Here is a 14,499-nt window from a genome sequence, read left to right as displayed (position 1 = left end):
TTGAACTGCTGGAAGCCTTAGATATTGTTGGGAAACAAGTTGAAATATTGTTTTATTGCTTCAATTAAGATCTTTCTAACTATCCTATATATAGCTTTGTTTGTAATTTGAAATGAATTAATAGATCTGACATATAAAACTAATCTCAGTAATTGCATAATTGTACTATTGATAGTCATAAAAATTCACCTGGTGTGCTAATGTATTTTAGGGAAGGAAATTTGCTGTTCTCACTTGGACTGACCTCTGCATACCACCAGATTAACAATCATGTGGTTTGCTTTTAACTGCCCTGAAACTCATGCAACTCATTCAGTTAAGGGGTAATTACTGATAGGCAACAAATGCTAACCTCATCAGTGATGCCCACAAAAGAAAGTGAAAATGTACTTGGGGAAACTCTACTCCAATCATAGGCACTGAAGTGGATGTTACTACTGGTCAGAAGTTGACAATCGGACACATTAATAGAGAGAGAATAGGCTGATAAAAATAAGAGACAATTTCTCAGTTGAGAGAGAATGGTATATGATGGACCAGTTAGGTTTTTCCACTTAAGCCAAAAGTTCTTGCTTTTTGAGAATTCCTTTCAAATAAGATTCTAGTATCAAAATATATTAACATGGGAAGATCATGAACAAGGCATCAGTAACTTTCTAACAGATGGAAATAGAGAGAGGTCAATAAATTTAACTGGCATGCATGGGCAATGTAATCTTAGATATTGTGGATATCTCAAAATGGTTAATCTCGAAGTGCCAAACTATGTTTCGACTCTTGAAAGGTGAAGAAGCCACCACTACGACAGCTTTATAATTGCCTACCAGTATTTGCAAACCCAGGCTAAATATAAACTTCACCACAGCAGCATCATGCAACAACAGAGCAGTTTCACACTGCTTACTTGAGTGGTGTCCTTAATTTTCCAGAGGAGGTTCGCTATCTCAGCAGCATTTTAAGGAGCTATTACTGAGAGAGGTAAATGCCTTAATCCACAATTGATTAAGAGGCAAGTCAGAATACTTTAAAAAAAAGTCTGAGGGCCAACACAGTTGACTTAGACTTCCACACTGCATTTATGGAAAGGCAAGTACAGGGTTTCAATAAATTGCGGGATTTTCTGCAAACTACATCAGTGGTCCTGTTGTCTAAAATTTATTAATCATTTATGATCTTATGATTCTCTACCCTGTTGTGTTCCTTTCTAAACAAGGATTGCAAACAGGCACACATTCAACTTTACACCAGGCTGTGGCTTTCCAGGCTCAATACTGAACCCAGCAGCTTTAGCTGATAACCACCGCTGCACTTTTTCCCCCCCAAAACAGCAGCTGCTGCTGGTATAATTCTATTTTATTTTAAACATCCTCTAGACCAGTTTTTTGTTGCTTTGCTTGTCCTGCGATTCACCTTGCCTTGAAACATCATCCCAATTGATATTTAAGTTTTATTTCTTCAATCCCATCACAAACTTTCCTTTTTGTTCCTTCCTCCCCCACCTTTCTTTCTCTTCATCTGCACTTGCTCTCTCCCATGACTTTAGGACCAAACAGTGTCCTGTATACTTGCTTAAAACTTGTTAAATGTAATTTTTCCCAGCCGAATGAACTGAGGGTGGAATCTTTTATGTAAGGTTAGGACTGGAGGAAATGGTTGTGGTGTCGGTAGTTGCCTTTTTTTTGAAAAAGGGGGAGGAGTGGAGGGGGAAGGGAAGAAAAGCTCGCCTCATGGGTAAATCTCTTAATTTGTCCTTTAATTGTTTAAATTTGTTCCCTAATACCAGAAGGAGGTCAAGACACTGCTGGGAATCCTCCTCAATAATTGGGTTTCAGCGAGGACATAGCCTCCCAGTTCGCCATAGTTCCCCACTACCTCCTAATCCACCATTTTGGGATGCAGTAATAACGTTAGCCATTAACTCTGCTTCTTTCTTGACAGAAGCTATCTGATCTGCTGAATATTTCCAACAATTTTTGTTAGATTTCAGATTTCCAACATCTAAAATAATGTTCTCTTGAATTGTGTTTGTGTGTGCCACTCAACAATTAGGAACATGCTGCACAAGAAACAAACTGGCCATGCATAAACAAGTCTTTTTGAGACGAATGTGTCTTAATAGACAGACAATGGCCTAACAGTATTACTACTGGACTGTTAATCCAAAGACCCAGGTAACATTCTAGGAAACGGGTTTGAATCCTGAAATGGCAGATGGTGGAATATGAATTTGATAAAAAAATTTGGAATTCGAAGTCAAAGGATGACCATGAATTCTTTGTCGATTGTCAGAAAAAGCCATCTGATTCACCAATGCACTTCAGGGAAGGAAACTGCCAACCCTATCTGGTCTGGCCTATATGTGACTCCAGATCCACAGCAATAAGGGTGACTCTTAACCACCCTTGGGTCAATTAGGGATGGGCAATAAATGGCTCATGCACAACACCCTCATCCCATGAATGAATAAAAAATTTAAAAGGAACAGTGCATTCTAAGAAACAGCAAATGTAAAATTGAGAGAACATGCTCTGCTTTAAAAGGACTGCAGTATTCTGCTTTTCTAAGTTTGCATTTTTTGTTGCCATACAGAATAACATTTCATTAGTCACATAATGAAGTTTTATTGTAAATTACAAAGGGCAATATAGACAACAACAGTGTTTTACTCATGTTTGTTGTAAATAGTATTCAACCACCCTTAGGACACTCAGGAATGCACTGATGCATTCCTGGTAATGAAAACGACAAGAAAACAGTGCTAAAAATAGACATGACATAATTCTGCACAAACAGTACCACCGCATTATCTTATGCTTTTTAAACAAAAATTAAACCTATTTTAACTGCAATATTACACCTTGCTATGTGTTTCAGCACCCCATTCTCGCCACCTGATTCATGATTTAGAATATGGTAGCCAGTTATATTCAAGTTAGGTCTGATCTAGGTCAAAAACAGAACATAAGAATTAGCGGCAGGAGTCAAACCATTTTGGCCCATCTAGACTGATCCAGCATTCAATAAGATCATGGCTGTGAGTGTAATAAGACCTGTCTCAATTCCACATTCCCACCCACCCCAGCTTTAACTTCCTTGTTGGTCAGGACCAGTATACCTCTGCCTTGAAAATATTCAAGGACTTCGCCCCCATGGCTCTATTGGTACAGATTACTTGGCTCCATGAAACATTAAGTTTATTCATAATAGCGATATTAGGAGAAATGACGAGTTTGTATAATAAAGGAAACAGAACAAAAAAAAAATCAGGTAGCTATTTTCGAGTTGACACATATTGAATGGAAGAGAAATGGCTTGCACACACAACCCTTCCCACTGTTAAAAGTGTCCGGAAGCCAAACCTATAGGATAGCATTTATATGCATTTCGAGAGGTAAAGACTGATTAGGGATCATGGTTTTGTGCAAGGGAAATCATGTCTCACAAACACTCCCTAGGACCTTATCATTAAGGTGTATAAGTCCTGCTAAGATTTACTTTCCCAAAATGCAGCACCCCATATTTATCTGAATTAAACTCCATCTGCCACTTCTTAGCCCATTGGCCCATCTGGTCCGGATCCTGTTGTAATCTGAGATAACCCTCTTCGCTGTCCACTACACCTCCAATTTTGGTGTCATCTGCAAACTTACTAACTGTACCGCTTATGCTCGCGTCCAATGATTTGGATCAGAGCATAAGTGGTACAGTTAGTAAGTTTGCAGATGACACCAAAATTGGAGGTGTAGTGGACAGCGAAGATGGTTACCTCAGATTACAACAGGATCTGGACCAGATGGGCCAATGGGCTGAGAAGTGGCAGATGGAGTTTAATTCAGATAAATGTGAGGTGCTGCATTTTGGGAAATCAAATCTTAGCAGGACTTATACACTTAACGGTAAGGTCCAAGGGACTGTTGCTGAACAAAGTGACCTTGGGGTGCAGGTCCATAGCTGCTTGAAAGTGGAGCCGCAGGTAGATAGGTTAGTGAAGAAGGCGTTTGTTATGCTTTCCATTAATGGTCAGTGTATTGAGTACAGGAGTTGGGAGGCCATGTTGCAGCTGTACAGGACATTGGTTAGGCCGGTGTTGGAACATTGCGTGTAATTCTTGTCTCCTTCCTATCGGAAAGATGTTGTGAAACTTGAAAGAGTTCAGAAAAGATTTACAAGGTTGTTGCCAGGGTTGGAGGATTTGAGCTATAGGGAGAGGCTGAACAGGCTGGGGCTGTTTTCCCTGGAGCATCGGACGCTGAGGGGTGACCTTATAGAGGTTTACAGAATTAGGAGGGGCATGGATAAGATAAATAGGCAAAGTCTTTTTCCTGGGGTCGGGGAGTCCAGAACTAGAGGGTATAGGTTTAGGGTGAGAGGGGAAAGATATAAAAGAGACCTCGGGGCAACTTTTTCATGCAGAGGGTAGTACGTGTCTGGAATGAGCTGCCAGAGGATGTGGTGGAGGCTGGTACAATTGCAACATTTAAGAAGCATTTGGATGGATATATGAAAAGGAAGGGTTTGGAGGGATATGGGCCGGGTGCTGGCATATGGGATTAGATTGGGTTGGGATATCTGGTCGGCATGGACAGGTTGGACCGAAGGGTCTGTTTCCATGCTGTACATCTCTATGACTTTATGACTCTATAACTTGACTGAGTTTTTTGAGGAAATAAGGATTGATAAGGGAAGAGTGTTAGACATTGGTTACATAGATTTTAGTAAAGACTTTGATAAGGTTCCACATGATAGACTAATTAGTAAAGTTAGATCACATGGGATTCAGGGTGAGCTTGCCATTCAGATGCAAAATTGACATGATGGTAAGATACAGAGGGTGGTAATGGAGAGTTGTTTTTCCCACTTGAGACTAGAAGTGTTCCACGGGTATCAGTGTTGGGTCCACTTTTTTTTTTGTCATTTATATAAAGGATTTGGATGAGAAGATGGGAGACATGGTTAGTAAGTTTGCTGATGACACCAAAATTGGTGGTATAATGGACAGTGAAGAATGTTCTCCAAGATTACAAGAGATCTTAATCAATTTGGTCAATGGACTCAGGCATGACAGATGGGGTTTAATTTGGATAAATGCGTGGTACTGCATTTTGGTAAAACAAATAAGAGTACGACTTATACAATTAATGATAGGGCCCTGGGTAGTGTCATAGAACAGAGGAACCTAGGCACAGATACAAAATTCCTTGTAATTTGTGTCACAGGTAGACAGGGTTATATAGATTTTAGTAAAGACATGCTTGCCTTCATTTCTCAGACCGAGCAGTTGGGATGTCATGTTGAGGTTGTACAGGACATTGATGAGGCCTCTAATGGAGTACGGTATGCAGAATATGCTGGACGGGTTGGGATTTTTTTCACTGGAGTGTAGGAGGTTGAGGGGTGATTTAATCGAGGTTTATAAAAAAAGGAGGGGCATAAATAAGGTGAATAGAAAGAGTCTTTTCCCTAGGGTGGGGGAGCTCAAAACTAGGAGCATGGTTTTTAAGATGAATGGAGAAAGTTTTAAAAAGGACATGAGGGGCAACTTTTTTTTTTACAGAGTGGTTCATGTGCAGAATAAATTGCCAGAGGAAGTGGTGGATGCAGGTATAGTTTCAACAGTTAAGACATTTGGATAAGTACATGAATAGGAAAGGTTTGAAGGAATATGGGCCAAAAGCAGGCAGGTGGCAGAAGTTTAGCTTGGGAACATGGCTGGCATGGACCAGTTGGACTGAAGGGTCGGTTTCCATACTGTATGACTCGATGACATGAGCAAATATATTACTTCCAAATTACTTCTAAGAATTCTAATTTGACGATGACTTGATGACTCTATAGAAATTCATGCCTGAAGATGACAAGTTTTTGGAGCATGGCAGTGTTTGCTGAGCCAGCAGGACAGCAGTATACAAATGTAAAATAACATCTAAATTACATATTGGCTTAATAACAGTTAAAGTCTGAAGAAAACAACATATACCAGACATATACTGATATTAAAACTAATCTCGATACTTATTTGACAGTGAAAGTAGCAACACTAGTCAATAATATCAAAATAAAAATTGAATAGTCTAGTCTTCTGTAGACTAATTACTGGGGTGAATGTTTAGAGGGATAGAACTGAAAAATAGAGAAGTTGCGTTACATTTTCAATTTGTCCATCCTTGAGAGTGTACTGTGTGATCATATCCATATTATTGATAAAATAGAGGGGCACTGGAAAGCATGCATAAAATTCTAATCAGAATGATTCCAGAACCAACAGATATTAAGTCCTGGTGAGGAGTAAATGGGCTGGGAATATTTAGAAAAAGAGGAAAGCTGAGGGGGCAGCTAAAAGATGTTTTCAAAATGTTTTTAAAAAGTCTGGTATTTTAGATATATGTCAGATAATATCGTTATTTGTGGGAACGTTTAAAATTAGAGACCATACTAATCAATCTATATAGAAAGTTGTTACATTAATAGCTACCACAAGAGTAGTATGAGGTAAAGAGCAGACACATTTAGAAGGGAAGCTGGATGAAGACCAAAAGTGAAAGAAACAGAAGGTTTTACTGCCAGAGTTAGGTGAACTAGATGGAAATGACTTGTGTTGATGATAAGCAATGGAACACATTAGCTGGGGTGAATAGGTTGTTCTTGCACTGCATATTCCATGTAAATCTGTTTAATGGTTATATGCATTTTATGTCCACATGTAAAACTATTAATTGTTAGTCAAAATGCTTATTTTCCCCTTACAGCAGGAACAGTAAACAAATACATGGGCAAATATATTACTTCCAAATTACTTCTAAGAATTCTAATTTGGCGATCAGGAGTCTATACTGATGACAGCTATGAAATGAACAAGTTTTGAAACAAAAGAATTCTTTAGAATTTGCTACAATCTAAAAGCTTGTGGAAGTGGATTATTAAAAAAAACCTTCAACACTCCCATCATGCTGAGGGCTCAAAACACTGCAACAGTTAACAAAAGAACAGCTAGAACCTTTCACATTTGCAGTTGGTACTGACTACTCAATAGCATTGTACGAATCTTAAACACAGTTGTTCAAGATGACAGCTCAACACCTTCATCTCAGGGTTATTAGCGTGGACAGTAAATGACAGCCCTAATCGTAATGACGAGCACATACTTAAGAGATTTTCAAGTATAGCAGATAAATAGAGAATGCATCTTCTGTGGCAGGAAGGATTGTAAGAACCGTCTCTTTTCGGTTTTTTGTGCTTTTTAAAATTGTAGACAGAAATGAGAAAGAATCATTTTAAAGCTGATGTTTTAAAAGAGTTTTGTAAACGCAGTAACTTGACACCCATGACAAGCAGTGTGTTTGTCCTCAATTACCATTCCATCAGCATTCACATCCAGAGGATTATTGACCACCATTTCTGTTCCCTCAAATGGATGCCACCACCAGATATATACGCTTTCCCCCCCCACCAGCCTTTCACTAGGACCATTCATCCAGAATACCCTGGTACACTCCTCCTTCACTCCCAACACCTCTACACCTCTCCACCCCCCCAACCCCCAACCCTTGAACACCTTTCTTCATGCTTACTCCCACAACCACATACCAGGCTTTGTGATCAGAAACAAAAACAGAAATTGCTGGAAAAGGTCAGCAGGTCTGACAACAGTGGAGAGAAATTACAGTTAACATTTTGGGTTGAGTGACCCTTCCTCAGAGCTCAAGAATAGTTCTGAGGAAAGACCAGTCATCCCAATATGTTAACTCTGATTTCTCCCACAGATGCTGCCAGACCTTTTCCAGCAATTTCTGCTTTTGTTTCTGATTTACAGTGTCTACAGTTCTTTTGGATTTTAATTTAGACTTTGTGATCATATGGGTTGCTACCACACACAGCCCATTGGCAGCTACCAGTAGTGCCCCATCAGCAGCTATTCATTCTCCTAGGCAGTTTTTTAAATCCAATCCTTGGGCTGTTTAATTGTTTCTCTCTCTCTTTGGGCCCTACCTCCACCTATTGTTTATTCCTCCCCCTTCCTCCCACCTTTTGCATAAAAACCACTCTTTCCTAGCTAGCATTAGTTCTGAAGCGTCACTGGATCTAAAACATTAACTTTGATTTCTCTCCACAGATGCTGCCAGATTTGCAATTTTCCAGTAGTTTCCATTTTTGTTTCAGATTTCCAGTATCCACAGTTCATTTGGTTTTTGGTCTGCACAGCAGTTTGAACAGATAGTAAAAAGATAACAAATATAAAAACTAGGACCAATAGTACGCCGAAAGATTGGGAAATTTGTAAAGATCTAAATCTTCAGAGTGCTTTCAGTGCAGAAGGATCTGGGTATCCTTGTGCATGAATTGCAGAATAAAGGAGAAGGGTATAAAAGTAGGGAAGTGTTGCTGCAACTGTACAAAGTATTAGTGAGACCGCACTGGAGTATTGTATAGAATTTTGGTCCTTTTACTTGAGGTGGGATGTAACTGATTTGGAGGCAGTCCAGAGGAGCTTCAGTATATTGAGAGATTAAGCACATTAGGCTTTTACTCTCTGCAGTGTGGAAATGCAAGGAGACCTAACTGCGGTAAATAAGATGCTGAAGGGGATTAACAAAGTAGACACAGTGGATGTTTCCCCTTGTGGGGCAAGCTAGAACAAGAAGTCATAGATTTAGGATAAGTGGTAGCAGATTGAAAACAGAGGTAAGGAATTACTTCTCTCAAAAGGGTCTTGAATCCGAGGAATTCACTACCTCAGATTTTTAATTAGTATTTGGTTTATGAGTAATTAGTATTAGTATTACGAGCGCTGGCAGGAAAATGGAGTGGAGGCTGAGATGAGATCAGCCATGATCAGACTGAATGGGTGAGCAGACTTGATGAGCTGAATTGCCTACTCCTTCCTCTAGTTTTTATGTTCTTATCATAATTTTAATTGCGCTGCAATTGCTGGAACCATATAAAAAGTTATTTAGGCCATAAGTAAAAGAGTTGCTTGGCCAGCAGAGGGAGAGAACTGGTGATGACTTAACCAGATGGTCACCACACCACAGGGGAAGGGAGACCTTGAGAAGGAGTCTTTCATGGTAACTTCAGTTGGTGCAGGAATTGAACCCGTGTTGTTGGCATCACTCTAAATTGCAAAAGTGAAAGATTTTTCGGGGGGTGGGGGAAGTGTACATCATTGAGATATATAAAGTTATGAAGGGCTCAGCCACGAGGAAACTTTTGCCCATTGTGGAAGGATCAGTCACCAAGGGGCATAGATTAAGTGAGAGGGCAGGAGGTTAGTAAGAAGAAAGTTTTTTTCACCCGAAGGATAATGGGAATCTGGAACTCTCTGTCTGTAAGGGTGGTACAGGCAGAAACTGTCATAATATTGAAAAAGTATTTAGATATGCACTTGCGATGCCAAGGTATACCTAATACTTCCTTATATGATGTCACAGTTTGCCTATTAACTCTTCCGTAAAGCACTTTAGAATGTTTAGATACCTTAAAGGCACCATATAAATAATGGTTGTTTCAGTTACTGCTAAAAAGTAGAGGGTTGTTTGGTCATGAGTGGTCTCGCAAAAACAATCTTGAAAGCAGAATATATGTTAGGAGTGAAAGGAAATGGGGTGCCCCCTTTTAGTGAGTCATTATAGTATTCTAATCACACAATGCAAAACACAACTTTTAAAATAAAGTCATTGAAGCTAAAATCTACAAGTGATTTACTAATAAACTTCAACCTCATTTTGGAAGCAGTTCAAAAGTAAACCTTGCATAGAAACCGCAATGTTATCAAACATCAAGCAGGAAGTCAGCACTAATAGTGAGAACTAGATTTTTTATTTTCAGCAGCAATCAACACCAATGACCTTTAGAAATAGCACATTTAGCAAGATAAAGTCACAGACAATAAACAAAAACAGGCTGCCCGAATAGAGATAGCTTGGTCACAATATTAATGATTTCCCACAATTAATACTTGGAAGAGCAGAGTCTGATTAGAACAAGTCAACATGGATTTAGTAAAGGGAGGTCATGCCTGACAAACCTGTTGGAATTTTTTGAAGAGGTAACAAGTAGGTTAGACCAGGGGAACCCAGTGGATGTGGTCTATCTGGACTTTCAAAAGGCCTTTGATAAGGTGCCACACGGGAAGCTGCTGAGCAAGGTGAGGGCCCATGGTGTTCAAGGTGAGCTGCTGGGATGGATTGAGGATTGGCTATCTAACAGAAGGCAGAGAGTTGGGATAAAAGGTTCTTTTTCAGAATGGCAGCCGGTGACGAGCGGTGTCCCGCAGGGTTCGGTGCTGGGGCCACAGCTGTTCGCATTATATATTAATGATTTGGATGAGGGAACCGGGGGCATTCTAGCGAAGTTTGCCGATGATACGAAGTTAGGTGGACAGGCAGGTAGTACTGAGGAAGTGGGGAGGCTACAGAAGGATCTAGACAGGTTGGGAGAGTGGTCCAGGAAATGGCTGATGGAATTTAACGTGAGCAAGTGCGAGGTCTTGCACTTTGGCAAAAAGAATAAAAGCATGGACTACTTTCTAAATGGTGAGAAACTTAATAAAGCCAAAGCACAAAGGGATCTGGGTGTGCTAGTCGAGGATTCTCTAAAGGTAAACATGCAGGTTGAGTCTGTGATTAAGAAAGCGAATGCAATGTTGTCTCTTATCTCAAGAGGGTTGGAATATAAAAGCAGAGATGTACTACTAAGACTTTATAAAGCTCTGGTTAGGCCCCATTTGGAGTACTGTGTCCAGTTTTGGTCCCCACACCTCAGGAAGGACATACTGGCACTGGAACGTGTCCAGCGGAGATTCACACGGATGATCCCTGAAATGACAGGTCTAGCATATGAGGAACGGCTGAGGATACTGGGATTGTATTCGTTGGAGTTTAGAAGATTAAGGGGAGATCTAATAGAGACGTACAAAATAATACATGGCGTTGAAAAGGTGGATGCTAGAAAATTGTTTCTGTTAGGCGAGGAGACTAGGACCCGTGGACACAGCCTTAGAATTAGAGGGGGTCATTTCAGAACGGAAATGCGGAGACATTTCTTCAGCCAGAGAGTGGTGGGCCTGTGGAATTCATTGCTACGGAGTGCAGTGGAAGCCGGGACGCTAAATGTCTTCAAGGCCGAGATTGATAGGTTCTTGTTGTCTAGAGGAATTAAGGGCTACGGGGAGAACGCTGGCAAGTGGAGCTGAAATACGCATCAGCCATGATTGAATGGCGGAGTGGACTCGATGGGCCAATTGGCCTTACTTCCACTCCTATGTCTTATGGTCTTATGGTCTTAATACTTAAATATGGGACAAACGTGTTATGCTTGAAATATAACTGAAAGATTAATATTTATATCAATGTGCTTAGTGATGATGTCAATAAATGAAAAAAAAATCAAGTAGTAAAGGAGAAGGCACACTGGCATTACAAAAATACCACAATGACATTTCAGCTTGGATGTTTAAATACAAATTTTACTGATTAAAAAAACTGCGCTATACTAAAAGCCAAAGTGTTTAAAAACAACTGAAGGAATGAAGTAGCAGACCCCAAAAAAATATTAATTTGGGCTACTTTTAAACAGCTTAGTGTTTGTGCAACACTGGCAGGACAATATTTTAATGTCCACTCTTGCTACATTGTCGGAATGAAGAGTTACCTACATTGGGTGGGACTGGAGGAACATGTGGACTGGTGCACGCATCAATCACTGGCATATTGTTTCAAATCCTTTCATCAGGAAGGGCTTATGCCCGAAACGTCGATTTTCCTGCTCCTCGGATGCTGCCTGACCTGCTGTGCTTTTCCAGCACCACTCTAATCTTGACTTTAATCTCCAGCATCTGCAGTACTCACTTTTGCCTATATTGTTTTAAATGACAGCCTAGCAGTCTATCTTGTCATCTTCTGCTGTTACTTTACACATTCCCAGACTTTCTGAATTCAAATTCGTGAATTGCAATAGTGAGAATTGAGGATGAGAGTAGGATGTGTGTGGAATTCTTAATTACAGAGGAATATGGAGGTTGGATCATTAAATATATTCAGACAGATTTTTTTAATAAGGAAGAGAATCAAGGGTCAAGGGACCAAGGCAGAAAAGTGGAGTTGAGGATTATCAATGAATGGTGAAGCAGATTCAGTGGCAAAGTGAACTACTTTTACATCTTCTGGTTTTATTTATACTCAAACCTCACATTCCCAGACCAGTTTTATTTCATTAAACCAATGATCCCTTTCAATTCAGCGCAGTAAAATACATTTTAAGAATAAACCCAGTCATTGAAAAATTCAGAGTTAAAATTTGAGGTGGTTCACATTGAATAATACTATATAATTGTAATTGTTGTTTTGTAATACTCACCTGGCATATCTTTTCCCATATTTCATCGCAGCCTGCTTTTTCTTGAAAACTGAGGGCCAAGTCATAATTTTCTGCCTCAGACCACACAATCAGTGTATCCTAAAAGATGTAAAGTAGAAAATCAATAAGAAGTGCAGATATATTAATAGAATCAGTACCATTGTGCTGCTTGGCTGCTCATGAACATCAAAATTGGCACGATGGTATTTACAAAGAAGTAATCTAAAACACTTGAGGGAAACAGTGGCACTACAGTACTACAAATATCAAAGGATACAAAATTCTTGTAGGAAATAAATTATGTCAAAGATCTGCCAAATACAGAAGGCTGTATTACCTCTGCTCTTTCAGATAGCTTCCCTACAGTCAACCCAATAGGGTTAGGGTTAAGGAGAGGTTGATCCTTAGATCACTGATCAACGTGCATCATAGAGTCATAGAGATGTACAGCATGGAAACAGACCCTTCGGTTCAATCCGTCATGACGACCAGGTTTCCCAACCCAATCTAGTCCAACCTGCCAGCACCCGGCCCATATCCCTCAAAACCCTTCCTTTTCATATACCCATCCAAATGCCTCTTAAATGTTACAATTGTACCAGCTTCCACCACTTCCTCTGACAGCTCATTCCATACACGTACCACACTGTGTGAAAAAGTTTCCCCATAGGTTTCTTTTATATTCTTTCCTCTGTCACTCAAAACCTATGCCCTCTAGTTCTGGACTCCCAACCCCAGAGAAAAGACTTTGCCTATTTACCCTATCCATGCCCCTCAATTTTGTAAACCTCTAAGGTCACCCCTCAGGCTCCGACGCTCCGTGAAAAACAGTCCCAGCCTATTAAGCCTCTCCCTATAGCTCAAATCCTCTAACCCTGGCTACATCCTTGTAAATTTTTTCTGAACCCTTTCAAATTTCACAACATCTTTCAGATAGGAAGGAGACCAGAATTGCACGCAATATTCCAACAGTGGCTTTACCAATGTCCTGTACAGCCCCAACATGACCTCCCAACTCCTGTACTCAATACACTGACCAATAAAGGAAAGCATACCAAAAGCCTTCTTCACTATCCCATCTAACTGCGACTCCACTTTCAAGCAGCTATGAACCTGCACTCCAAAGTCTCTTTGTTCAGCAACATTCCCTAGGACCTTACCATTAAGTGTATAAGTCCTGCTAAGATTTGCTTTCCCAAAATGCAGCACCTCGCATTTATCTGAATTAAACTCCATCTGCCACTTCTCAGCCCATTGGCCAATCTGGTCCAGATCCTGTTGTAATCTGAGGTAACCCTCTTCGCTGTCCACTATACCTCCAATTTTGGTGTCATCTGCAAATTTACTAACTATACCTCTTATGCTCACATCCAAATCACTTATGTAAATGACAAAAAGTAGAGGACCCAGCACCGATCCTTGTGGCACTCCACTGGTCACAGGCCTCCAGTCTGAAAAACAACCCTCCACCGCCACCATCTGTCTTCTACCTTTGAGCCAGTTCCATATCCAAATGGCTAGTTTTCCCTGTATTCCGTGAGACCTAACCTTGCTAATCAGTCTCCCGTGGGAAACTTTGTCGAACGCCTCATTGAAGTCCATATAGATCACATCTACCACTCTGCCCTCATCAATCCTCTTTGTTACTTCTTCAAAAACCTCAATCAAGTTTGTGAGACATGATTTCCCATGCACAAAGCAAAGCAATGTTGACTATCCCTAATCAGTCCTTGTCTTTCCAATTACGTGTACATCCTGTCCCTCAGGATTCCCTCTAACAACTTGTCAGGCTCACTGGTCTCGGGTTCCCTGGCTTGTCCTTACCACCCTTCTTAAACAATTTCTCTATTATATGTGAACTTCTTTAGTGGAATAAATGTGAATAATACACAGATTGCAAAACCATCAGCAAACCTGACAAAGTGATAAAAAATTCTATACTTTAATGAGAATGTGTATAGGGTAGAAGCAAGTAGGGAAAGAGTTAAGTTCTGAGTTTTGTGAAACAAGGAGGTTCAGTTGAACATGACTCAGATAGAAAGAACTTGCAGTTAATGGGGTGCTGGAGGCAAGGGTAATGGGTTAACAAGGTGGAAAAGCTATCATTATATAGAGCCAGTTAACAATATTGGAAGTATTCAGTACGTA

At 40.2% G+C, this 14,499-nt stretch overlaps 1 protein-coding gene across 2 annotated transcripts in view; it reads right to left on the bottom strand.

Moving 5' to 3' along the window:
• Positions 1 to 14,499, bottom strand: part of smek1 (SMEK homolog 1, suppressor of mek1 (Dictyostelium)) — a 146,667-nt gene that overhangs the window by 61,430 nt on the left and 70,738 nt on the right. For both annotated transcript variants that reach the window (XM_072568053.1, XM_072568052.1), the window contains exon 3: positions 12,352 to 12,450. In XM_072568053.1, coding sequence (XP_072424154.1) covers positions 12,352 to 12,450 — 99 coding nt within the window. The remainder of the gene's footprint in view (positions 1 to 12,351; positions 12,451 to 14,499) is intronic.

Source organism: Chiloscyllium punctatum, chromosome 4 (assembly GCF_047496795.1).
Source record: "Chiloscyllium punctatum isolate Juve2018m chromosome 4, sChiPun1.3, whole genome shotgun sequence".
Taxonomy (NCBI): domain Eukaryota; kingdom Metazoa; phylum Chordata; class Chondrichthyes; order Orectolobiformes; family Hemiscylliidae; genus Chiloscyllium; species Chiloscyllium punctatum.
Note: the sequence above shows the minus strand (reverse complement) of the source record. Positions and strands in the feature narration are given on the sequence as shown.